Source organism: Coturnix japonica, chromosome 10 (assembly GCF_001577835.2).
Source record: "Coturnix japonica isolate 7356 chromosome 10, Coturnix japonica 2.1, whole genome shotgun sequence".
NCBI classification, from domain to species: domain Eukaryota; kingdom Metazoa; phylum Chordata; class Aves; order Galliformes; family Phasianidae; genus Coturnix; species Coturnix japonica.
In genome coordinates this window covers 3,028,197-3,055,862 of record NC_029525.1, presented here as the reverse complement: position 1 = coordinate 3,055,862, position 27,666 = coordinate 3,028,197, and the positions used below count along the sequence as shown (strand labels likewise).

Sequence of the window (27,666 nt, the reverse complement as noted above, 5' to 3'; positions counted from 1 at the left end):
CACCAAACTGGCACAGCTTCATTGCATTCTATTAGATTAAAGCTAACTGAATTTAAAATAAAAAACAACACACATTTATGTTCCTGTGCACAGTATGACAGGTATAATCTATTTAGAACTTAAACATATGATCTACTGATTCTGTATTTCTAAACGTTTGGTTCTAAGTCATATTTTATGATTATACAACTTGAGGTAATTACAGTACAGTACTTTCAGTTCTGAATTCTACACCAACAAGAGATGCAAGAAGGTGAGAGCTTTAAGATGGAGAAGTTCAGAGCTGAATGTTTGTGTATGCCAATTAGCACCTGAAAAAAGATTTCTAAAATGAAGAAAAGAACCATTCCGCTTTAGGTACTGTAAGTATGCACGTAGCTTAACTCAAAGACATATTGTTCACCTCCTTCCCATTATTAGTTAGGATGTAAATGCTACGGCAATAGCTTCTCAAGCAAACACATCATAAATGCACTCAGGAGCAAAGGTAAGTCTGTCAGTAAGACATATAACGGGTACTTAAATAAATCCTCCTAGCAGTGTAGAAAACTGACTGTATCACAGATGCCTCAATTCATTCTCTAACTCTGGGGTTAAAACTAGTCACTATCAATAGCATACACAAATCTTCTGAAGGGGACTGGACAAAAAAAACAAACCCAAACCACACTGTGTGAAATAGCTTCAGTGTATGACACTTTCTTACAGTCTTATTTCCACAGATCAGCGTGGGCTCCAAACTGTTAGGATCACAGCCATACAGAAAAAGGCCAACTCTTTGATGTTGTGCTAGAACATCTGCTGGGCCACTGCCATGATGAGCAACTCCCTCCAAACAAAAGGGCTTCCCAACCCCATGTCCGCTGACAGCCTTTCTGTTGTGTTAAAAAGAAGCAGCACAACACACCAACCAGGCAACACTGAAAAGCTTACCCTGACACTGCCCTTCTAGCTAGACTTCCTCAAAGAACATCTGCAATTCAGAAAAAACAAAATCAAGAAGAAAGTTTCAAAATACCAGACATAGTCTTAAAATTATCCTACCTAGCAGAAATTGCTTCATGGCATTTTCCTTGTATTATGACCAAATGTAAAGGTCTACCACCTTTAAATAGCAAAACATCTATGCAAACCCAAGTGGCCACACAAGACTACGAACTGAAACACTGAAGCAGGTCAGATGGTGGCAGGTCATATTTAGTAGGACTGAAATGGTGGTTTATACAGTCACTTAAAATTAAAAAAATAAATAAATAAAAAAGTGCACCACTTTACGTCCTTTTAGATCTCCATGTTCAACAGGTAAATTTCAAAAGGGCTTAACTCCACAACACTAATAAAGCAAATGTTATTGGCAGCTTAAGAGAGATGTGGTCTAGTTACCAAAGCCACAACTCTGCTTTATGAATTGCTCTGTAATACCCTATAATGTCCTTTGAGTAGAAGCAGAAGGCTCACCTATGTTGGCAAAACAAAGTGTAAAAACAATCAAGGAAGTCACACAAGCAGGAGAGCTGAAAACCACCAGGACTGCTTTCCTTAAAACAACTGATACTGAAGAGTGAACTCTTTAAGAGCGAGAAGGTAAAATGTGGTTTTACTGTTGTTCAGAAGGAACCTACCACATGCTCAGGAATTCAAACTACATTCATTTAAATTTGATAGGATTTCAGAAGGAAACCTCCTCTGTCAAGCAACTATCATTCTCCCATGTCATCGACTTACTTGAATTCAGTGCTCCATTGTTTAAGTGAGAAATTGATGGCACTTGGTTGGACTGGCGCAGGCTGGGAAGCTGCTTGCTCCCCTACTAGTTCTGTAGGAGAAGTCTCCACAGCTAGAATATTTCTAGCTCTCTCTGCTGAAGCATTTTGGCTAAGGATACTCACATCTATTAAGAAAGAGAAAGAAAAAAAAATGAAAAAAAGAAAAAGGAAAACTTTTAGTAAGTAGAAGAACAGCAGAAGCAATACATTACTGAATTATCAGCACAGAATCACAAGGGGTGGGGGAGAAGAAATCCAAAACCACATCACATGTCTGTAATGTTTCTTTCCTGAAACAGTTAAAACCAATGTAAGCTATCATGAGCATAATAAAGCGTACAAGATGAAATGAATGTAAACTAACTTGAACATGTAACTAACTTATTTGCCATCTTATTTGCAGGAGGTGTTCAAGGTCAGCTTAGACAAGGCCCTGAGCATCCTGGTCTAGTTCCTGATCTACTGGGTGCAAACCAGCCACGGCATGGGATTCAAACTGCATCATCCTCAAGGTGACTTCCAATCCAAGTCATTCTCTAAGCCCAGCTCCTTTTCTTAAAAGCCACGTAACACAGCTAACACTGGAGGAACTCGACTAGTTTCAGCTGTCTTCAAAAAAAAAAAACAACAAACAACCATTAACCTGCAACTAGTCTAACATAAACAGTAGGGTCTGCTCGATAATCCGAGCTGGTGAAAAACAGAAAGTACATTAGAAAAATATCAACTAAGCTCACCAATCACAGCACAGCAAGTCAGTTAAACAGGAGTAGAGAAAAGTGACCAAGGAATATGTCAATAAAAGTGACACAGGATTAAGAATGGAGTTCAGCAGTGTAAGTGGGTGAGAAAGTTCACCTGCTTTTCATACAGTCAAAAGCACACAAGGAGCAAGGCAAAAAGAAAAGGTAAAAATAAAAGGAAGGAGACTGTTCCATTATTTAAGCCATAACAGGAAGGGATGCAGCAAGAACCATCTTCCTAAAAATCTCTTGCCTATGAGGACATGCAGAGCAGTGCCAAGAGGAAAGAAAAACAACCAAAAAGCCCAACATACAACACATAGCAACTGGGTTTTGTTTTTAAATCATTGACTGATATTACCCATGCCCACACCTCCTACAGTGAGCAACAAGGGAAGATCAATATGCCTGTTTGTGAATGGCTTAACAGGTATTTTAAGAATAACAGTAGCTGAAAGATGAAAACTCAAGTCACAGCTAATCTTAACACTTGGATACCTGTGCTTTGGAAGGTTACTTAAAGTACAGAAGAACTAACTAATAACATTACTACAGGCTCTTTGCTAAGAAGGACTACAGACTAGGTAACAATAGTATATAGGTAACAAATCCAGTACTAGGTAATAGAAAAATAGACAAAGCTGTGGTAAGCAATTTTATTTTTGGACTGAAGTCGAACTTCTTCCCATTCAAAATGCTACCAATAGCACCTGTACCGAAGCACAAGCAAATGAAACCAACTTGTATGCTCCAGTATGAAGTACTGGATTCGATGACCAAAGTCACTGAATGCACAATCAGGGTTTTTGTTGTTGCTGGTTTTTTTTTTTTGTTTGTTTGTTTTGTTTTTTAAACAAGACATGTAGATTCACCATCAGCTTGAAATCAGGCCCTTAAAAAGACCCCAAAACCTACAGGAAACCTTTGCAGTACCTGTTTAAAAAGCAAGAAGAATCATTCAGGTTTTTCCACTCTCCCCAACACTTCAAGAGCTCCACTGATGTTAAAGTCATCATTGTGATCTGTCCTCAAAAATAAGATGCTACAGATGCAGTCAGAAACTACACGTAATGCAGCTTAACTGCCAGCTGTCCTTAAAAGGGATGTGCCTTCTCAGCCCATGTATTCCCAGACATTTCTTGCAGTGTATTTAATACACTGGAAAAACCACCAAAAAACCCAGCCCTACAAACTGTGAACACACACCATCCATCGCAGTCCTATAACAAATTGCTTAGCTTGCTGATTCAGCAAAGCCCAACCAACAGCTTGGAAGAAAGAGAGACATTAGGCCAGTGATCCAAAGTGATGGGCCTTTTTCACTTGCTTTTCCTTGACCCCAAGCAAAGCAGGACTGAGGGCACAGTATCTACACAAGCAGTAGAGACACCAGATGCATTTCACGCCACTTGAATGCTGAGGAAAGTAGCAGAAGGAACAGGTGTGGTGTCAAACCATAGTAATGTATCTGATCCAGTGATCTGCTCCCAGAAGAGGGCACTCCAGTTTCTGCTACTCTGACTTCCATCTTCAGCTGCTAAACCTTGCTCCCTCCCCTGGACCAGCTCTGCAAGTCACCTGACTGTATAGTAAACATATTCCATTCAGTAATCCAGCTGGAAACAGAACAGAACAAAACCCAGCCCTCCCTCTTGGCTAAGCTTCCACTTGAATCAACTCAGCACAACATCAGACACCACAAACAATGCAAGAAAGCCTGACTAAGTGCCCAGCAGAGTGAGAGGCTTTTGGTACAACCAGAAAGAACAAAACCGTGTGACCATTTCTGGCAGCAGCAGCAGCAATATGTGTATTTTTGCAGCACATGGTTTGACAAGCTGATAATCAAACGGGCTGCCACCAGAAACCATCAAACCATCCCACTTCACATTCCCACCAACTCTTCCACACTAACCCCAGCTCTCATTTGTCCCTGAAGTAAAGTACATCAGGATGCTATGCTAGGCCAAAAGCTAACCCGGAGAAAAAGTTGTCTGTCTGGGCAGCCTTTCAAGCAGTGGGCAGCTATTAGATCAGCACAGGGAACAAAAGGCTGAGTTCCTCAGGCCAGCTGTGCTTGAGCAAGCAGTCACAAGCAACTGCTCTCAAATGAAAGCAGTAAATTGGGTTAGAGGACAACAGAGTCTCACGGGATCTAACATGGGAGAGCGCAGAAGGGAGGGGACAAAGGCATCTTAACCTTCTTTTGACTATTTGAGCAAACTGAAATTAATAAAACACAACCTTTGTTGAAGAAGTATGTCTGACCTCAAATCAGAATCTAAACCTCAAGGAGCTTAACTAATATGCTTAACTTGGCAAAGAACAGGATTTCTTAATGCAGTCTTATTTATTGGTAACAGATAAACAAGCCATTTGTGTAACAATCCAGGAATCAGACTATTCAGAAATGTCACAGCAGTGAAGACAAAGCACAGAACAATTCATACAGCACACTGCTACATTTTTTGTGTTTGACACCACTGTAAAATCTATTTTTAAAGAAATCAAGGGGTTTCAAAAGAGAGAGAAAATCATACATCAAATTACACTTATGCCAAGTAACTTCAGCAGCACCAACACATGCAAAGGTTAAATAGTTACTTAAGAACAAGATACAACAAAGAACTTCCTGACACTACCCCTCCACCTTTCCTCCACACTGTTTATTACCCATTAACAGATATCAAACTGAAACACACATCATTTTCACTCAGATTTCCCACCTACCGGGACTGTCTTTGGCAACAAGACCTTTGGAAAAGTCACTCGGTGTAGGAGACGTCCGACTGTCCCTTTTGGCTGCATCAAGGTTGTTACAATATTCCCACCTCTTCTGCTGAAGTTCCTGAAGCCAGTAGGTCATATCCTGACGGGTTGCAGCCTGCAGCACAGAGAAGCAGAGCAGTAATGAGATCAGTCCATCTCTGATCTCTGAATCTGCTAATTCCAAGCACAATACAGAAAGAAACATCTCTTAGCTGGTCTGCAAATTATGATTATCCCAATCAAGGATGATCTAAAGGAAATACCCACTAATGGACTCAACACACGCTGTGCACGTACCCTGACTTCCATACCAAATCCACCTTCCCATAGTAGTTGCAAGCAGGTTTTTTTTCCTCTAGTATCAGACTCAAGCATTAGCGAACACAGCAGAGTGCTACATCTCATATACAAAGCACTGTTGGTAACACAGCAGAGTGCTACATTTCACATACAAAGCACTTTCAGACACAACTACAATTCCACATCACAGAAAAAGCCCCATGCACAGAAAAATTCCTGTTCTCCTTACTTCGTTTTCTTTGCAACCAGCAGAAAGCAACAACATAAGAAGGTGCTGTGATGCCACCTACTTTTGTAACTAAACCTACTCACTGCGTTAGTTGATGGTACCATCATCACCTTCTATAGGGAGGGTGTATTAATAATACATACAAACATTTAATCTACAAGCCTACATTCACCATAATGACCAAACATCTTTAAGCTTCAGCCTGAATCACATCTGCAGGAGTCATGTCAAAATGTGTCAAATCATGGCCTACAGATACCAGTAAGAGACTCAATGATGGCAAATGGCACTGCAGGTGCCTCCTTCAAGAGTTATTTTTGTTACAAAATATACACTCAACATCCAATCTAGAACAAACACTCCACAGTGGTAATATGGCATGTTGAGGAGTACAAAGTTAACACTGTGAACAGACACTCACCTGAGTCCTCAGCCTGTAAGGGACACAGTATAGCAGGAAAACACTAGTGGTAGGCAGATGGTAGGACTGGATGGTCTTGGAGGTCTTTTCTAACCTTGGTGATCCTATGGCCCTAAGCACACACAGGGCTTAGCTTTCAGCTGGTCTTTCTCCTAACTGCTCCCCAAGGGCCTGGTAGCATTACTAATAAAAAAAACCACTGCCTGGGCAAATGGCTGTTTGAGCTTCAGACAAACTTCATTTCTAGAAGCTTCCTATTCTGTTCAATACAACTGAAAAGGACGCCTACGTAGGGCAGAGCTGCAAAAGAGTGAAGGTGCCATTTCCTCTGCACAGAAATACCTTAAGTGCTGGTTAGAAAATCAAGATAGTAATTCCTGGAGCTGATGCTGCAGATCTTCTCAGCAGATCAAAGGCACAACACAGCACAAAATACGGGAATCTGAGCAAGTAAGCACAAATATCACAAACCAAGCAGTGAAATAAACCAGTGACACAAGAGGACACTGCAGGTTCACCTCCCTCAGTTGGTATGATATAGGTGTAAGCAACACACACCTGCTCCAGGACGGAACTGCAGTCTATTTAGTCTTCCCTGCTCACAGGCACCCAGGGGGAAAAAGTATTTGCCTTAAAGAAGAGAGGGGAAAAAAACAGTTTAAATGTGTCTGTGAGGCCTGCCAGGACGTGTCAGAGAATCAGAACACTGCTCAGCCAACACACACAGACGTCATGGGCACTTCTGGAGTGACCGGCACAGTAGGACCTACACAACCCACACACCCAGCTGCACTCTGCAAAGCATACGTGCTTCCCTTCCACCTCCAGCACCAAAGGATTTCCTCTGGAGGTTTGCCCAGCAGCAAGTGTCAATTTCCAGTACAGCTGAGAACCTATACTTCCTTTAGAATTGCACACAGGCCTTGCCCACTTTACCGTGCTCGAGCTCAAGCAAACCACTGAGTCCTCAAAGAGCTTCCACTAACACAGGATGCAACACGTAGGTGGTTCTCTCCGCTACCACAACATCGCTAATGAGGCAACACAATGTATACCTACAATTAACTCCTGACCATGACTAGTTCAACCTAATGAGTCCCGCTAACATCCCGTGCCATTACCCACTTGCTAATGCTGCTTAGTAAAACCAAATTCATTTCCTTGGAGCTGCGGCTTGCTGTTGCTTTCCAATTCCCATTTACACCTGTTCTCTGTTAGACAGCAAATACAAACCCTATTAAGCGATGGCACTGACACACGGGGCTCAGCAGGCACAGTCCTGCAGTGTAAAACAGGACCACAGTGCACCCTGAGTCTCACCCTCCCTGTTTTAAGTCATCTTCTCCAGGGCTCTGTCACCCTGCTGCTGCTGCAGCCCACTTGTTGCTTGACCTTCCTTCCTCCAAATACACGGCCTTCCTTTTCTTTGTTATGGAGATTTCTGCTTCCTTTGAACACTTTTGGCTGAGTTTTATGCAGATATCTTAATTATTTACTTTACAAGTTAAAGAATTATAAGAGAATCCTCCTGTTAAGATGGCCTCCTGTTTCAATAAAATTGTCTTTAAAGATCATATTGTTTGAAATTGACAAGATATTTTTCTTTCCAAACATCAAATGGAAGGCAAGTTTCCTTCTTCCCCTCCTCCTAAACAAACAACAGGGAAACCTGCAAACACTTAAACACAGCCATTCCATAAACAATTAAACACAGCCATTTCACCTGTCAGAGAAGGGAACTCTCCCACGCCTGCCTCATTTTCATGGCTTCTCTCAGCATTTGGCTGCTGGTCACCATCTGAGACAGAACATGCAACCAAGAGCCACACCGACCAGCCCTGGCAAGGAACCTCCAGTTGTACTCAACTACTGTGTGGCTCTTCAATGAGACAGAGCCACAGCAGGCAGTGACATTTCAAGGGAGGCATCTTTTGCAGGAAGAAAACCACCATAAACAGAATATAAGGAAGGATGCAGTAAATGTCACCTCTGTACAACATAACACATCCGTATCTGCAAGATGACACCCATTAGTTTTGACAGGGCGATACCCTCACAACAGAACAGGTCCTGAAACAACGTAAAGAGAGTTCACATCTTAGAGATGTACGAGGCCTCAGACTTACAAGATTGTCATCTGAACTGGAACTGTCATCTGAACTGGGGCCTGACAAGGAACTGCTATTGCCAACTTACAGGTAGCAGCAGCAGAAGGGAAGGTAACTAAAGAGAGACACAGTTCTGGCTGTTTTTCAACAGAAATGATGGAAAATAGTTATCATTTACTTAAAACCCTCTGCTCCACATTGCATGAAGGATGCTGCAGGACCTGCCTTCTTCCAGGGCATACATAACACAAACAGCCTACAACAGGCTACTATAGCTCCTAACATCACAAACGGTGCACGAGCGCTCTGTTATTAATCACTGCCTCAAAGATCACTGACGAACTGGAGCAGAAGCTCCCACCTCGCTCTAGTTTTGATGAATTTGGTGTCTGATCCTTTCAAGGACTTGGGCTCCAAAATGCACTGCATGGAATATCAACTACTTGGCCACTAAATCTCCAGAAGGTTGCTGGTTTATCTCCTTAATTAGTCTGTGTCGTTGCCTCCAACTCACCCCTCTCCCCACAGAACTCAACCATGTGAGCAGATACAGAGCATCACCCCACATTAGTGTTTCATTGCTTCAGGAGCAAGTGAACAACATCACTGGCCACAACAGACACTACTTTACAAATGAGTTTAGGAACAAAACTTGCTTCAATCAGGCTACAGAACAAGATTGCTTTTTTGTCAGACTGCTATCAAACTGAGGAACAAACCACAAGCATATCACACTGTCCTCAGTTCCCACTAAATCACAAAGACTGAGCAATCCAGATGATGAAATCACTGCATTAACAAAAAAATGAGGCATTATGAAGAAATAATGCATTCCTGAACAGCACCATCACTGCAATCTGGAATTCTAGTTGCTTATTTCTTACTGCTCTTCTCAGCTGAGAAGACACTGAATGAGAAAGAGCAGATCATGAGATCTGGAAATTCTGAACAAGCAGCAAATTGAGGAAAATAAGGCATGTGAGTTAGAGGGCGAAGGCAACATTTCATTTGATTTTCTCCCTCGTGCTCTGTGCGCAATGTTTTCTTCATAAACGAAACCACATTTGTTTTCAACAGGGACTGGATCAGACGGTGGTTTGTTTTTCCTATCCCAAATTCATTCCTATTTCTAGCCAACTTAGCTACGGTGTATTTTTACAGGCCCTCAAGATCTACCATGCTGGGTAGAAGAAAATTACTTCCAGCCCCCAAAGCTAAGGCTTTGGATTCACCCCTGGTGAACCACACAGCTGCTGAAGGCCAGTTGGTCCCTAACATCTCTCACATTTTATCCTTGTTCCTTATTTATTATGTAAGTACTTATGATGTGATACCATTTTTAAAGGCAACCACTTGGCTCCTTCAAGGCAAGTGTTGAAACAATATAAGGGGTAGAAGAGGCAAAATTACTTCTGCATGTTACATAACTGACCTTGGCTTTTCTCAGTCTCCATAAGGGAAATGCAGAGAGCTTCAACTCACAGCAGTTCTTTCCCAAAGAGTACAGCAAGAAACCATCAAGGAAAGGAAGGGCAGAATAATGTCCCAGACTAAAAGGTACCACAAGAACAACATTAAAAAGGAAACCTCCTGTTGCTTACACTTGTGCACAACAGCTGAGGCCAATGTGAGCCCTGTGCCTGGGGCTGCTGCTGCAGCACTGCTGCACACGGGTTACTCATGGCACTATGTGCCTTCTTGGAGATTTCCATAGCAAAACAAATAACAGCAATCACACAATAGCAGCTAAAGAACAAACCAACCAACCCCTACACCAAGTCTGCTGCTTTAACTTCTGCAAGACGAACGCTCAGAGTGATGTGTGGGCTCACATAAAAGGAATAAACACTTTGATTATGGCTATAGGACAAAAAACCAAGCTGTTTTTACGAGTGATTACATGCAGAACTGCTGAGTGCATCGCTCGGCTTTACCAGGTATACTTCTGATGATCACCACATTAGTTTTCCAGCTGGATAACTTATTTACTCCTCAGCAAAGCATGTCAATGATTGCTGATTCTGATAAATGCTTACAAGTGCTTACAATCTGGGGAAAAAAACAACTATGCAATCAATCCCATTGTGCCGCGTCAGCAGCTATGATCGTTGTTCAAATCTCTGCTGCTATATGAGCGTATCAGGAAGATCTCATCCAGGCCCCCAAAGGAAGTTCCTCCGTTGGATTTTAACAGTGTTACAGATTGTTTATAACCATGTCCTGGGGAACTTGCTGCAAAGAGAGCAGTTCATGTGAAAGCACACGCAGATCGCTCCTAGAGCCAAGTGTGTGCATGGAGAGCAGCGAGCAGTAATGGATTCACAGGAGCGCTTGTTTCTACTTATCAACTGGAAGAATTTCTCCACTTACTGTGTGTGTGTATGTGTGTATGTGTGTGTCCCCGAGCCACAACCAAAGGAGTCATCCCGCCCGCTGTTTAGTCTGCTGCCGGCGGGATGCACACGATAACGGCCTCCGCTATCAGGAAACATCCTCCCTCCCGTTCCTTCCTCCCACAGCACAGACGAAGGCTATTGCCACGCACCGGCTGTTCAAAACAAGCGGCGGGCAGCGAGCGGCAGCCCCAGGGCTCCGGCCCCGGCCCGGCTGCGCCCCTCGGGCTCGTTGTCCCGCAGAACCCGCCCAACGCAGCCGGCAGAGCGGGGCCGTTCCGTGCAGGACGGCTCCTGGGGAGCAGCTCGCTAAGGAACAGCTGACACAGCGCCCGGGGCCGCCTGGCACCGCGCACCCACCCCGCGTCCGCCAAGTATCGTTTCTGCTCCCGGAAACCAGCAGCCGAAAGACACGCAGGAAGCCCCGGCTGTGGCTGGGAGGGGCGGCTCCGAGAGCCCCGGCCCGTCCGAGCGCCGCGGGGCCGCGCTGTGCCGCCCAGCCCGGCCTACCTTCAGCACGGCCACGGCGCCGCCCGGCCCGTGCACCTCGAAGGCGGCCGCCTCGTCCCCCGCGGCGGCTGCGGCGGCCTCGGGCTGGTGGTAGCTGAAGCAGGCGGAGGCGATGTCGATGTGCCCGAGGGGCAGCGCCTCCTGCGGCCCTTTGAAGTAGTAGAGGTAGCAGCGCCGCGGGTCGAAGACGAACCAGCGGCTGCGGAAGCCGCGCAGGGGGCCCTTCCCCGACAGCTTCTGCAGGTACCCGCACAGCTTCGGAGCGCCGGGCCCGGCCTGCTCCACTGCCGGGCCCTCGTCCCCCTCCGAGCCCGCCGGCATCGCCTCGCCCCGCCGCCGCCGCGCAGGGAGCGGCCGGGCCGCGCCGCCTCACGGGACTTGTAGTGCCCGCCCCGCGGCTGCAGGCGGAGCGGAACGGAACGGCCGGGCCGAGCTGCGCTGCCGCCTGGCCGGGATTGAGGCACGGCACGGAGCGGGGAACGGCCCCCGGACGGGAAATGAGCGCCAACACCGCTGCCGTGCCACGCCCCTTTGGCCGCTGTGTGCCTCGTACTGTGCTGTGACCGGGCTCGGCAGTTGTGTGACCACATTAGAAAGTATTTGTCACAGCGTGTATGGCCTGCAGTCAGCTCCGGCCCTTCTCTCGCTTTGCGTGGGGAGCAATCTCACATCGGGGCTCTCCAGCTCTGCAGCTGTAATGGAAGGAATGCTGCTGCCAGCAGCACAAACCTCTGTGCAACACACCTCACACTCAGTGAACCCTCACCCCTCTGCCCATTGACAGGCCTGTTGAATTCCACCCCAGATGCTATTATTTATGGCAAAAAACCTACAGAGCACACAGGCAGCAATAGGAAAAAAGCTGCAGCTCGCAGGTTTTAGGTGTGTGATGATTCCAGGCTGAACTGTGCCTGTTTTTCTGTTTCTCTGAACTCTTCATCCCATTTTGGACTGCAGGGAACTTCCACTGTTAATAAAGAACCTCTGTAACGCTCACAGTGAAGAGCTCACAGTACACATTGCATGTAATACTTAAAGCTGGAATCAACAGCCTGAATTTGCTCAAATAAAAACATCAACATCAAACTAATAATGAAAGAAAAATGATGCTGAGCTTTTGGAACAGGTTCAGAGGGGGTCACAAGGACTCCCAGGGGTTGGAGCATCTCTCCTATGAAGAAAAGTGGAGGGAGCTGGGTTTGTTTAGCTTGAGAAGGGAGGACACCACAAAAGGTTTGGTGTCAACGTAGTTGTTGCAGTGGCTGGAGCTGCTGTTTGCAGTGGTGGTTTTGTAAGGACTGTGCTATGTATGAACTGAGTTCTGCCAGTTTGGAAGTTCTCCAAGTATCCAGAAGTCCTAAATTTTCAGAAGTTTCCTACTCTGTTTTTTAAATCCCTTATTTTTTTTTTTCCCCCAGTAGAAAATAACTATGTCATATACCAGACAACATTTTCATCCTCTACTATAGGATATAAAGGGTATAAAGAACCTGAATATTCAGCATGGTTGTCCTTGGGTTCCACTTGGATGTTGCTGTAAGGGATTGCAGTTCTTCAAGTCCTCGTCTCTGGATTTCACCTACTGATAAGAAATGTTTCAAGTGAGGAAACAGGCAGCGTTCTGCCAGCAGATGAAGCTGCTACATTACAGAACTCAAGGCATGTAAGTCTTCCCAGTCAATTCCCAGGACAAGAAGCGTGACGCACCAAAAGATTAAATGTTGCAAATTAGGGCCAGGCACTTTTATTTTCTATTTCTCAGACTAAAAAGACTGATTCTGTTCTGTTAAAAGCTGGGAGGTTTTTTGGAAACGTGGAAAATAAGCAGGGCTGATCCTGCTTAGGAGTGACCCTGACAAGTTGGGTTTCTCTCTTACATTCTGCACAGTGTATTCCTCTCCAAACACAAAGCATTCATGTTCTTCTCATAGCATCATTCTCCTTCTCAGCAGGTTTGTGCCAGAACACAAATTACAAGTGGGAAACACCAGATCCCCACCGATCAATAATCCTCTCTCCCAGCAACTCACAGAATTAATTCCTAAGCCCACAAAACTTTTGCTCTCAGTACTTCTCCTTTTTCAGCTTGCTGCTCAGCTTCCTTACAACACACAAAGCAGGAGAATCCCCTATTTTTTACAGCTGATTCATGTAAACAAGTTCCCCTTCCTGGGGACATCGGTTCCTTATTTGGTATATAACCTTTTTCAAAACAGATCAGATGGGGAATGGTAAATAACAGGAGCACATTTCTAAACTGCTGCAGGAAACATGCATGGAAACAACACTTGCCCTTCTTCTTCCTTTCAGGTCCTAATGTTTGAATGCACGAGTGGGACAGGTAACATTCTGCTGCTAGCAAAAGTCAGGCAAACAAATACAGCTACATCCCAAAGATGGGATTCCCCTCCTGTTGAGAGGTGCTCAGCCCCCTCAAGCCCTGAACTGCACAGTGTCAGTTCAAACATGCACACTGAGATACAGGTTAAATTGTTACTTTTATTCTATTCTAATAAAATATTTTGCCAGCTCTGTGTGACTGTTGATGCCAAGACAAACATTTTCAGTCTCCTTTGGGGTGATTGTGTATAGAACTCACACACAACACTACACCATTTTAAAGAGTGAATGGTTTTGGCCTACTGTTATTTAAACTCTTTGGAGATCAGGAACCAAAATCTTTCCTAAGCTTTTTATTTTTTTTTAAAAACCACAGGAGACAAACAGGCAAAAGATCCTCCAACTACTGCTTCTGGTAATGCCAGAACCATCCTCCTTCAGCTGCATCACACAGAGTTTCCCTGCCTCTGCAGTGCCCACGAGGAACACCCTGTTACTGCATTTCCAGAACAAATTCTTTCCTTATATACAAACAGGTCAGCCAAGAGCTGCAGGGTCTGTACATTTTAACATGGTAGGATTTCATGCCATTTTCGTTCCCCGGGATCACTCTGTGACCAGTAGGTGGTGCCCCTTTCCTCTTTCACATTCTACCTTTGTGGTTCCTTCTCCAAATGGAAAAAGAGACACAAGCCTTGAATAAACAGGGAAGATTATCTGTATTTTCTGATTCAGCTGGAAAGATCTACTTTAACTTAGCAGTCCCACATAAAAACAGCTGAATGCACAAAGTACCAGATGCATTGCTTTGACTTTCTGTTGCACCGCATCTTATTAAGAACAATATGAAGAAGCAATAATTGCACATTTCAGGGTTGATTTGTAGCCACACATCTGTAACCTGACCCGTAAAGTAACCCACAGAAATTGGTATGCACGTAGAGGAGAATCAGAGAGATCTCAACAGAGAGAGACCCCTAATGAATATAAAAGCCAGAAGTACCTCACTGTAGCAATGAACAGGACAATCCAAACACATGTAATTGTTGGCTCCACATAGATCCATCCTGGCTAGAGAACGGTGACAAAGTTTGATGGGAATGTTGTAGATGATGAACAGATGAATTCACTGCACTGCTGACAGAAAGAAAGAAAAAAGATCAATGGGCAAAAGACACAGAAACAGCGAGGCTTCATTATTTCAGCTACTTACTGTGGAGCTTCTTTCCATGTGTAACTCATCTCTGCTTCTCAGTGGATAAGTGACCAGCAAAAAGAAAGACCAGAGTAGATCGTAGGGCAGACTTTAACAAAAGATTTTATGTAATCCTTCTATAATTTTATTCATATTACATGGAAGCACCGTGTGCTACAAGGATTAGGAAAAATCCAGTGAGGTAGAAGTTCTACATGCACTATCTAACAGGGTGAATAATGACATAGTAGGGGCCTGCTTAAGGGAGCTTTTCTTCTTTGTACAGGCAGCTTAAGTCACACTAGGGTGAAGAGTTTAAAGATGAGCCCAGACATACACTGGAAGGACATCCAGAATCACTTTTGACTGTAAGTCCAATTTTCTTAGAACAAGAAAGGAAATGCTGAAAAACCATCCTGCAAAACAGGAGCAGAGAGAGAAAAAGGAAGACAAAACGTACAATCCATACTGGAGTACTTCATAATTCATACCCATTCCTGGGGTCAGCAGCCTACCTTTGCACTGTCAGAGTGGAGGGAGGAGAATTCCCTGGAACTCTCAGCTGTAGCTGCATGCTCAGTTTAATCCACACATGGATTATATGCCACAGCTGAGAAGTCTCTTTGCTCCAGCTTCCTTCTTGCAGTACTGGCAGAACAGCAGGTGTTGATGTCGAGCAAATCTTGCAGTGTTTAAACGTTAGCTGTAAGAATCCCATCCCAGATGCTTAAGAAAAGACATTTTCTTCTGATGTGGACCATGTGAGGCTTGGTATGCTTACAGATATTAGTTAGAAGTTACAGCAGATGGTCACATGAGCTATTTGCTAATCAGTGTTGTTCAAAGCTTTTTCACTCATACCTTACCATGGGGCCACCCCTTTTCAAGAAAGAAATTGAGTGTTCTAGCAAAGGGAAAACACATTTCTCAAGGCCGAGCGGGATCAAAAGAAATTAAAGATGAGAAACTGAAAGACATGTGCTTTAAATAAGAATCTGTAATTGAAAAGCTTATCTAAAAGTACACAGACTTAGGCAGAACCTTTGGTCTTGGACACAGGCTACACTGGCCATAAGAAAACTACTTTGCAGGATATGTATTTGTTTGTTTCTGTTCAAGACAAACATCACCAGGGAAGCTTTTCCTATAGGTTTCTGTTTTGGAACTTTGGCTCTGGAAAGAGACAGGAAGCATGAGAAAATTCAAGGGAATACAGAATGAAGAGTAAGTCACATCACTCACATCTGGACCCAAACAAAACTCAGCTCCTTTCCAAGACTACCAAAACACAATGTGATCTGAGAAAATGCAAGGGGAAAATTATCCCATCGTATGCAGACAGCTGGTCTCCAGTACCCAATTCTGCTGGCAGTGTGAGCCAAACTTTACAACAGAACATTGTCTGTATTGGGTTTACCAGGCCATGGCAAACAGGTTTTCTGGCCCTGCTACATTAGTATCAATAGAAATTCAGCCTACTTATAGAAAGAGAGATCTTTATCTTAGAAGATGTAAAATGTAGATGATTGAGATAGGGGAATGCTAGTCCTTAAAGACTAAGCTATGGTTTTACGTTCAGAATTGCTCCAAGAACAATTTGATTTATCAAAGACCAATGTTTTCCGCTCTGTCCACCTCAAATCCTAACAACCCTTTGCAGCATCACTTTATATAACACCAGCAATACCAGATGTAAAACAAAGCTTATGCTTCACAGAACATACTGCATATTGATATGTCATCAGCCTGAGGGCAGCTGGCTTACAGCTAGCAATAATGCATTCTTAGCATGTGTTCCTATTACCCTTTATGATATATATGAACTCATCACAAAGTTGGTGGAATATGCAACTTATTGAAGCAGTGAATGGCTTTAGCAATCAAACTTTTATCTGGAATCTTTTGATGGTTTACCTGAGTTAACTGCAAGCAGTTATCAGATAGATACTCCATCACAATGCGGCTGTGTACTGGCATAAATGAATTATTTGCTTAATGTGAGATGTAGACATATAAGCTGCTCTTCCAAATGCTATTTCACTAAGAATGAATTAATGAACAATCGGTTTCTTCTGAGAAGTGAAAGAAGATGAAATAGATGCACTCTGATTTCATGGGGTTTCTTGTAGACTACCACCTTTCCTTTTTGTCAGACTTTCATTGGGAGCACTAAAAAGTGTAAATTAAGGACTGCTTGATGTGGACTCACAGGCCAGCCAGAAACTCCTTCCACACATCACAGGTGGTTGTAAGTCAAAGCTGGTAGCAACAAAAGTCCAGTCTTCCATGGTGAGCCAAGAAAAATCATTAAGTTATAATTAAAAAGGAGACAACATCATTTAATTAACTCAAGAGGAAACTTGTAGCCAGCAATATCACCACAGTATCACAATTAGCAAGAACATTAAAGGGAGACAGAAAGCAAACCACAGACAAATCTTGATGCAAACATCACCACCAGAATCGTCTTTTCCTCCTGACCTTATAAAGGATTTTCAAGCTGAAAAATGAGTTTAGAAAATGGCTACCTCAGCAGTCACAGAGGTGATTGAAGGTCCTGCCTCAAGGAGGGATAAATCTATCAGTAGATAACTGGGGACGTGTCCTTGACTCTTTTTCCTCTGCCTACACTTTGTTATCTTCCCCTTGTTAGTGGGACGTAAAACGGAGATTAATAAGAACCAACATCATGAAGAAACACATTTATTTTGTAAATCATTAGGTTCGATAGGGGAGATCAGCTACCAACTCCAAAAAGCCATCTGTGTTATCTAACTTATGTAAATAGGAGAGGGAAAGCAGGGAGGTTTTGTAGGATATTGAGTCAGGATTTTGGAGTTTCACCATAGGATTCATAAGACTCTCAGCTTTGCTTTACTAAGACAAGCCTAGAATTTTTCTAGGATTTTTTAGCACAAGAGGTTTATTTTTCCCTGCAAAAATTAGAAATTCTAATACACCATCAATAGGTCCATAACTCATCTGCTTCTCTTGCACAGTTATAATTTTCAAAGAAAGCACGCTGAACACAGTGGACTTTATGACTAAGGCTGTGGATTGGGATAAACTCCAAACTTCTTGGCAGATCTGAAAGACCCGAAGCCAGACTTACTGCAGAGAGTTTGTGCCAAATCTGGATGTGGTACGACAGTCCAGCCAAGACTGGCATTGTTTTTCATGGTCTTTAAACTCGCATGGGACCTGGTGTGGCTGTGTTGCAAGAGAAAGGTTGTCTTCTCTGGCCTGACTCTGGAAGTTCGAGCCTTCAGCTTAGTCAGTGTCATGATGTAGTGGTCAGAGCTGATGGTTTATCTGGGTTCCAGGAAATCCAAAAGGATCACCCCTTTCCTATCCCAAAAGACAGTGCACATCACTTCACCTGCTGAGGGCTGTGTCTTGAACTTTTTCTTCGATGGGGAATTCACATGTCACCATAGGCTGCCATTTTGCCTCTGGCTTGTAGTGGTGACATCACATCTCATCACTAGTGATGGTGCAATCCCAGAAACTGCCACCCTCAGCCTCATATCAGTTCAATAGGTCCTGATAAACTTGCACACAGTGTTCTTTCTGTTCCTTTGTGAGTATTCAAGGCGAAGGTATATATTTAAAAACAAACCCAAAATACTATACCTTCGTTGAAGAATGACTCTACTTCATTTCTGATGAAGGGACTGGGAGACAGCTGTGCTTGGAAGATGAACTGACGAGACCATTTATTTGTTATCCCTTTGTTATCCCAAAGGGTGCCTTCCATGTGCTGCTCACTTGCCACATTCTAGTGAAGCCAATTCCCTGCATGAGAAAAAGCATTCCTTGCCCTGTACTCTGTGGTTCCTGCCTGTTTATTGGCTGAGCATATGAATGCAGATGGGAAGAAAGAACCGTGTTCTACTGTTCAGAGCTTTTGAGAAAGACAAAGATTCAAAAATCCTCAACGTATTATAATAACATGTTGGAATTCATGGTTAGACAGGAGGTGAACTTCTCCTTAAATCAATGCAATTAAAATTACAGAGGTTGTTACATACGTTTCCTTTACCTCTCCTGGCTGCTGTTATCAAACACTCTGCTTAAATCATCTCTCGTAAGAATCGAAACTATTTTCTCTCACTTTACACACTGCCTCATAAGAAAAGAGACGATAACAATACCTGCAGTAGATGTATTTTCTACCTCGGATTGTGCCTGCTTATTCATGTTTCTTCAGAAATAACCATTTGTTGAGCACAGTCTCTATCTCGGATGTGATCTGAAGCCTGTCTATACTGCAATCAGCAGGAGCCCTCCTGTTGTTGAGATCAGGCCTTCAAGTTCAGAATTACCACAGCAAGTAAAAGAAACATCCAATTCAAGCTGGCCTTGCTGCACTAATAACCCAGTACGCAGTTCTGTGGATTTTCCAATAGAAGAAAAAGACCTTAAGATACACCAACTTTCTTAGGTGCCAATTCTTCTTTCTTTGTTTTCTGCTTGTTTTCTTTTTTTTCCAGCTGGAAGTGGAAAAATACCCAAAGTGAGTCACATGGGACTGAGTCATCCCATCAGTTTGCTATCAAATTCTGCAGAAAGCCGGAGTCTAAAGAACAACCAGAGGAGCACCAAAGCTTGGAGCTGCTGACATTATGAGGATGCGTGAAATCGCAATGTGGAATATTTACGTTTCCTTATCGTGTCTGGTTTTATCATTGGAAGAAAGATGGTCGCTGAGATCACCACAGGACAGAGGGGAACTTTAAAACATGGAAAGCTTCACTGAACATCCTGGAATTGAGTTTATTTCTGAGAACACTGAGATTACTGCACCCTCTGCTGAGGCTGAGCAAGCAGCCTCACATTTTTCCTGCAGGGGGAATTCCCTCTGAATCTACATTTTTTTAATTACAAACATTTCCTTCTCTTGTGTGGAATCTTACTGTACAAAAAAGCTTCAGGTCCATTTCCCAATAACCAAAATGAGTGCTCTGGTTAAAACCCACATGTTCTTTTCTCTCAGGGTCTGCTGTCTCACAGTGACAAAGCTGAGCAGGTTACAAAGCAGAAAATCCTTTTCTCTCAAGGGAAAGACATTTGCTGAAAATTAATTCATTTCTAAGTGTCACCGAAGTAACTCAGAATATTAATTACTAAGGCCAGATAATTAATGATCGACATGGGCTTCTGCCAGCACTGTCTTCAGAGTGGTGTGAGGAGCAGCTTGTAAGGACTGGGGACCAGAATTCCATGAGAAACCAAACCTGGCCCAGCAGGATCTGGGCTCCGAGACCGAGCAGAGAACCATCTCCTGCCATGTAAACAGACACTTGGTACCTGCATCCTCACTGCGCTCTTCCAGAAGGACTTTGGTCTTCCTTAATGCCTTCCATCAGCTGCTGTTCTGCCCAGCCCCTTCACACAGCAGCAGCCAGAATCCCTTGCTGTTGGCAGGCTGCTACCTCCACTGATTGCATCTGGGAGAAGTTACAGTAAGGGAGGAGGAGGCTGGACTGCTGCCCAGAATTCTCTAGCAGAATGAAAACATTCTGGCCTACATTTTTAGGCACGTACAGCCTCAACCCGTAGGTGCACAGGACTGGAAAAGAGGGAATACATCAGAGTTTGTACAGCAGGGTTTGTGAGCACAGGCTCAGCAGTGGGCTACAAGACTCACCATGTGTGTGCAAAGCAGAAAAAGACGTGGATTTAAATGGGAATGTATTTACATCTTAGGAAATCTGACTGAGAAAAGAACAGAGGAAATGAGTTATCTACTTTGCAGCCTACAGCAAAATGCAGGAGCCTGGTACTGCTGGATTGTCCTCAGTCTTGCAAATTAGGCAGCATAAGTAAAAGGGCAGCAGGGAATTTTAGAGCTCAGACTGTAAAAGTCTTTTTACAGACAAGAATGGCAGAACTTCCAGTTAAACAAAGGCAGTGTCATCAGCAATGCTGATGTGCCTGTATTCCCACCACCTCCTGTCTCTTCTTATTACCCAGCAAAGAGAGAATGAGAGTCGCTTTGCATCACCAACACCTCTGCAAGACACCCAGAACTGCAAAACGAGGCAGAGTGAGAAGCAAAGCGTCTGTTTGCCATGTCCTTCATTTCTGATTCAGGCACATCTAAGGACAACAGCCACCCAACTGCCATCAGTGCTGCCTACATCCAACTTCATTTCCTGTCTGTCCTGACTAAGGTGCTCCGAGCAATAACATGACAAGTTCTTTCCTATCTGCAGTATTTCCCACTCTGCAGATACACTGGTACCAAAAACTCTACACTTGGCATTTTTTACCTTATTGCAGAAAATAATCCTTATCTATTAAAGTTTCTAAGGCGCGTACGTTTCTCATTTCTGCTAAGTGTGAGGGCGCCGCCTGGCGGTGACGCGGCACAAGTGCAGCCGCAGTGCGAGCAAACAAAGACGGACAGCGGGGAAACGGAGGGAGGTGCGATAGTCCCCGTCGGTAAAGGCCGGTACGGGCAACCAGCCCCATGTAAGGTTACATCAAAGGGCAGGAGAGAGGGCCAGGAACTGCGGCAAAAGAGCGGCTGCTTCCTCAACGCAGATCCACTTATAGACATGCGAGTCGTTTCCCCTGAAGTCACATCTAAGAGCTTCTTTGCAACGTGAAATGTGTTCTTTCACTTTTAAAGTCCAACTCAGACTCCATGAACCAAAGAGATAAACGAGGTTTAGGACTTGGTACCTGCCATGTTCTGCACCATCTCTCTTTAGATGTGGATAGGTGCACTCCTTCACAATATCCTCCCTTGTTTTTCTCACGGTGCCTCTGTTCACATGGGCGGATGCCTGAGTTAAGCGTCTGAACGCAAGACAAAGCATTGCTTCAGCTGTTAATGAGCGACATTTGGGTTAGCGAGGACCTAAGAAATACACCAAGTACATTCCAGAGCAATGGAGGTGATCCTTTAAGTGGAGGCAGGGATCTAATTGTGGAACAATACACAGTGTCAGGAAGGAAAGAAAATTTTGGCTGATGTAAATTTTAAGATACAGAAGAAGAACACTGCTGCCAAGGGAAACTGAGCTCTGAAATCAATCAAGAGCCTTTTAATAACCCCACCCAGAAACTTGCAACCTGTCGTTTTATGATATAGATTCGTAGTGACAGGAAAACACACCTTGCAAGGATTTATAGATTGAATTGTCTTGGAAGAAATAGGAAGTCATCAGGCTGATGTTCTGATGAATAGGCAGTAATTTTAACATAATTTCTCAATACCCGTATCTTGCCAACCGCTTGAATCAACTAATTCATCTAACTTAATCTACTTGAAATAAAGAAGATTGAAGCTTCAATCTCTTCTTACTCAATCAGAACTGAATATCAGGATTGATTTATGTTACTCACCAAAGGAACTTCAGGCTCCGAGTCCTTTATCTAAGCAGTTACCAGGAGGAGGAAGTAGTAAAACACTATAAATACCACTGACTGAAAATATGATCACTCTAACAAATGTCCAGAATAAATGTTGTTACAGATATAGAAGCTTCATTTTCATTACATTTAGGTAAGTTGGTCTGTTATACCTTGGACACCCTACTGCTCAATAAGTGTTTCTTGATGCACGCTATGTCATCCATACCTGCAAACCAAGCTTCAAGCTTACCATCCATTGCAGATTCCAAAGTAGAGAGCGTTGCCATGCCTACAGAAATAGGAAAACGATGAATTTCTATACTTTATCAGTTATTTCCATGAGTGTAACATATTCCAGCCTTGAAAGACTGAAGCTCACAGTGACTGGAATGATGATTAGAATGGAAGTTAATGAGCTTAGCCCACAAATTCTTAAAGCACAACAAAATGCGTCAAAAGTTTTAATAGTTATGACTTTGATACAGAAGCCATGTAAGTGACAGAGCCCTTCTATTGACTGTTAGAACAGTGATACACATGTGATTGTCTTCAGGCACCAGTACCTGAACAGCACTGGAATTAAAAAGAAGAAATCTAGCTGATTTCCAGCTGGAGAGGGAAGGGAAATATTGAGTTGCATTCATGCACTTTATAGGGAAGATTGCATAGCTGGTTTAGATAGAAAATGTCTTTTTATGTCCTCAGAAATAGTGCTGTGCTTCTTTAACTTCTTTGTGGATTACAGATGGTTGTATTCCTCTATTAAACATTACCAGACCGCAGTACGAGTAAAAGACGAGGCTCCCTTTGAGAATAAGGACACAGTTTCAAAGTTTCTCTTGGGAAGAAATGAATCACATACGCAGCAATCAGATACAAAATGCAAATACTTCAAGTTTCATGAGGACGTGACCATCCATAAAACATCAGTTGAAGGAAAGCACCAAACCCAGCAACTGCCATTTCAGTGCCTGAAGGGCAAACCTGGGATGTGGTTGACTTCAACACTGGGAACTGGATCTTGACTGCTGTTCCTTCATGTAAGATCATTTCCACGCAAGATCCCCAGCTGTACAACACAGTGATAGAGGCATCTCATTATTTAAGGCCCATGCTTGTTTTTTTTCTTGGAGAAGTCACCCAAGCTTTTTGTTTTTTTCCTTTTTTTTTTTTTTTTTTGCTTGTGGGAGCAATGTTAAATATCCATAAATATAAAAACTCTGTGGAAATACCTTTAGTAACATTCTCATTCTGTCTGCAAAAAAAAAAAAAAAAAAAAGAAAAAGAGTAAGCACAACCCAGCAATCAGCCATCTGTGCCAGAGTGCTTGGCCAGCAGTGAAGGTAAAAACGCGACTGTTCCAAATATCCTGTATAAAATGATGCTTCTCCCTCTCTGCAGACCAGAATCCTTCCAGTATTTTTTGAGTCCTAAGAAGCCACAAGGAGAGGACAGAAGCCCCCAAAACGCCTGAGATTCGGATAGGCTGGACTGACAAATCATTCTGACAACACCGGCTCACACGCAGCTCTTCAGATTCTTATATGGAAAGTACTGCAAAGGAAACAAAAACATGGAGAGAGATGTAGATATTTATCACTGCGTGCAACATTCTCCTTAGAACACACAAAGAAAGGCGTTCCATGAAGATCTCTGCTCTCCTGTTCTCTCTCCTAGTAAGGACATTTGAGAAAGCAAACATTTCCATTGACACTGAAGTATTTCAAGACAAAATGCATTCCCTATACTAAATTTTACTCCTGAAAGTACCACCATCCTTTATATCTAACCATTAGGAAGATCAAGTGGAAAAGAAGGGATTGATATTAGGATTATAATAAGATGAGGAGTGACAGCATTTAAAGGATTTCTCATTTTGAAAGCAGATGTAATAATCGCCAACTCTTGATTTATTAGAAAGCTTGTGATCATTTGGGCAGGGATATATATTTTACTTTTCAATCATAAGTTGTTGATACAGATATTAATGGACTGATAATAAAACAACCCCATTGCTTTTGAAATGCAGCCACACCATTTGATCTGCAAAAATCTGCTTTTGGACAGTTCTTTACTTAATGTAAGAAATTACCTCTGGAAGCTACTCCGAGTGCAAGGAATGCTAAGATTCATACAGAGATTGAACTGACAATGACCCAAAAGCCTCTGGTGCAACCTATTACAACATTAATAAAGGTCTCTTTCTATCTAACAGAGGAAACCAGAATCTGACAGAGCAAAGAGTTGACTGTAACATTCAGTAAGCAGAAGGCCAAACCGAGCTGCTGGTGAATTTCCAATAGTGATGAGGATACAGGATGGTGGCACCTCTTTAAAAACAAAACTTAAGTAGCTTTTTGGTCTTTCAGCATTGCAGTCTCATATCCACAATTCCACAAAATGGAGATGATTCAGCTCCTCACTTCACAACATTATTTTATATTGTGCTCATGTTTTATTGCAGTTGAGCTGCAAGCACTTCTCAAACACGCTGTCCTTATGTGCAAAGAATTGTACCGTGAATTAGATACTTAAATTAAGTAATTAAAAGGGCTTGAATTCTGGTTGCAGACTGAGATGGCAAACTTAGTTAAGTCAGAATACTTCCTTGAATCACGAGAAGCTCAATTAGGCTGTCAGTAAGAAAAAATGCTGTTTAGAATAACCCTCACTGTGTAAGAGAGCGATTATGGAAATTCAGAGGTACTGATAATATTTCTCTTATATAAAGAGTTCATTGTACAACAAGATATGCATACAATGAGATACTGACAATATCCTCAGAAAAATTCAGACTTAGTGCAGGAAAGGTGTGGGCAAAAATTGGTGGTGCAGATCTCAAATCTATAAATGTCCTCAGCTTTTAGAATGAGATAAAGCCAGACAGTAAGACTGGAAACCTCACATCTTTCTGTGATAGAATAAAGCAAGAATGGCTGCTTATTTTCTGATTCACATGTCAACTGCAGAATACAGGTTTATCATTTACATTGTAAACTGTCTCCTTCTCCAGGACAGTTAAAATCCATGGCTGGACAACTCATTTCTGTTAACAAGTTACCAGCACAGCAAACCTTCTCTCAAGAAGATTCACACATGTGAAGAGAAACCTCCATCTTCTGAAATTATTTGATTATGGGGCCAAGCAGAGCGCTGGATTAAATCAAGTGTCAGTTGACTTACTTATTAGATATACAGCAAAGCAAAATGTCTCCCAATAGCACTTAGGCTGTTGCACAGCATTAGGGTTCCTAAGAAGGTCAAACTAGGCAGACAAATCTGATGTTTCTCTTGCTAAGTCCAAGACTATTTTTGTATTTGAGTGTCATTCTGAACTTTGAAAATTAAGCATTTTACTTATAAATTAAGCACCAATTAAAGTGATTTCTTGCTACTGTTTTCTCACTAATGATCTCTTGCCAGTTTGTCACTCGCTCTGATTTTAGACATCAGGAACCAGATCACCTGCACTTTAGAGGAGGTCTTACAGAATGCACAAAAGCTAAGACATAGCTGCTGTCCCTTCAGTTTAGGATAGGACAAGAGTCAGGACATCAGCTGTCACAGGAGGAAAGGCCCAAGAGGTTACAGAATAGCAAATATACAATGACATATTTTTGTTTCCTGTGTTGTTTCTCTGCTTAGGTTTGGCAGCTCCCAGGTGTTACTAATGCCATATTCTTCTCAAGCTTCATTTCAGATTGTTATAGTATGTTTCACCCTCCGGCCTTCAAATAAGCTTAAACTTCCAGGATGATTTATAAGCCAATTTCCTGTGGAAAATGTAACCGGTCTTGTAGAACAGAACACTTAGATAATGCCAGCTCGGAGTCCACATGCTTCCATTAAACTACAAGCAGCTTCTAAATGATAACAGTTTTGCGTGAAATAAACCTACTGAAATCAAGTTTTCTGAACCAGCAACTATCATATTATTTATAACTTACGCAAGCTTCCAGAATAACAGTCAAAAACTGCATATACCATCTTCCCTGGCCAACAACGAGCAGTGTTTTCTTCTAGTCTGTGAAAAAGTCATCAACATAGCAGCACAAATCAAAACTTGACTGCATTTTTATTTGCTTGACAGCAGCACAAAGCTTGCAAAGGTTGTCTGTAAGAGATTAAACCTCATAAATCAAGACTTGAGAAGTGGTGACTGAAGGAAAATAAAAAAAAAAATAAAAAAAAATCAGTCAACCTAAAATGGGAGAACTTCAGCTTATATCAAGTATAAGCCTGGATCATGGTGTCAAAATTAATGCCTGCTGCATGTATTGAGTACGTGTAACTGTACTGCAGCTTTCAAAGAAAAAGGGGGTATATTGAGCCCCAATGAAATAAGTGCTTCAAAAAAGGAGTAGGCGAAGGAAAACCTTTGAAGCGAAGATTCCTATCAATAAGGTTAAGAAGATGTTCTTCCTCAGCAATGAGATTTTACGTTTGAATAGATCATATTATATAAAGACTTTCCAGGTTTGTCAAAAGTCAGGCAAGCACGGGACTCATTTAACAAATTAAAGAAGACAAAGTTGTGCGACATGGTTTTGCAGATGTCACACACTGAAGCAGCAGCAAATCCACAGGTAAAACCCGACTACCTTGCATCCTAAGCTCCACAATCTTATGATGTGAAGAACTGGCTTTTGGTAAGGAAAAAGGTAAAGAATAGAGTAAGAATTTCTTTACTGCCAACAAAAATAATCTGAGATCTGGAAAATTACTTCACATTTTCCAAAGAACCACATACCAGGCAGCAATGTGGTGCTCAAGGATACAGTACTCAGAAATGCTGATCGCCTGCAGCTTCAAAACAAAGTCTCTGAATGCTGTAGTTACCCAACATCTCCCACTGCTCAGCAGCAATCAGTTCTTAAAAGTGACCATTGCTTTAATGCACTGTGTCCAATTTTCAGAGCTGATGAGCAGCTGAAAGCATGTATCAGTAAGTACTTCCATTTCCTTGAAATTAAAGTTTGGAATGTATTCAGCTGGGCATAAAAAATAGAGATATGCAAAACCAGATGAAATTACAGCTGTCTGTGGACATGGGTGGGTTGGTACTTCCCCCATTCATCAGCTAAAGACATTCAAGAGGGACAATTTTACCAAGATGAAAAAAAGGTTTCCATATCTTTTCATATCACAGCTTGCAAACTGCATCTACAACACAGCAGTAAAACCAGACACAGCCCAGGAAACCTCTGGAACTACAGCTTCTGCTGACTCTTCATATCTGCCTTCTATTCTCCACATTTGATCTGTGCTATCTATCAGCTTTGTAGGTACAGTACAGCCTTTTCATTGAATAAATGAAATTCTACCTGATCCCAGCAGCTTCCACACAGAAGAACAGTCAGCAGAAAATGTCTGGGTTTTTCCTGCTATGAATATGTGTGAACAAAATAGCATGTATACTCAGTCAAATCTCAACATAACAATGACATATCTTGTTCCAAAGGAGTTCCTGCTGGTAAGTTTGATTAGTCAAGGAGTGCCTGATATATTTCTGATGCACAGAATACAC

At 42.7% G+C, this 27,666-nt stretch overlaps 2 protein-coding genes across 2 annotated transcripts in view; both read right to left on the bottom strand.

The window, feature by feature from the left end:
• TBC1D2B (TBC1 domain family member 2B) overlaps positions 1-11,633 on the bottom strand; it is a 28,780-nt gene extending 17,147 nt beyond the window's left edge. Inside the window, exons 1-3 of the mRNA XM_015872476.2 lie at positions 11,240-11,633; positions 5,240-5,393; positions 1,726-1,891 (exon numbers count right to left, since the gene is read on the bottom strand). Of these exons, the coding sequence (XP_015727962.1) occupies positions 1,726-1,891; positions 5,240-5,393; positions 11,240-11,560 (641 nt within the window). The 5' untranslated portion in view covers positions 11,561-11,633. The remainder of the gene's footprint in view (positions 1-1,725; positions 1,892-5,239; positions 5,394-11,239) is intronic.
• Positions 11,634-22,587: 10,954 nt separating this feature from the next.
• The window catches only part of CIB2 (calcium and integrin binding family member 2), a 32,437-nt gene continuing 27,358 nt past the window's right edge, over positions 22,588-27,666 (bottom strand). The window contains exon 6 of the mRNA XM_015872504.2: positions 22,588-23,693. Coding sequence (XP_015727990.1) covers positions 23,672-23,693 — 22 coding nt within the window. The 3' untranslated portion in view covers positions 22,588-23,671. The remainder of the gene's footprint in view (positions 23,694-27,666) is intronic.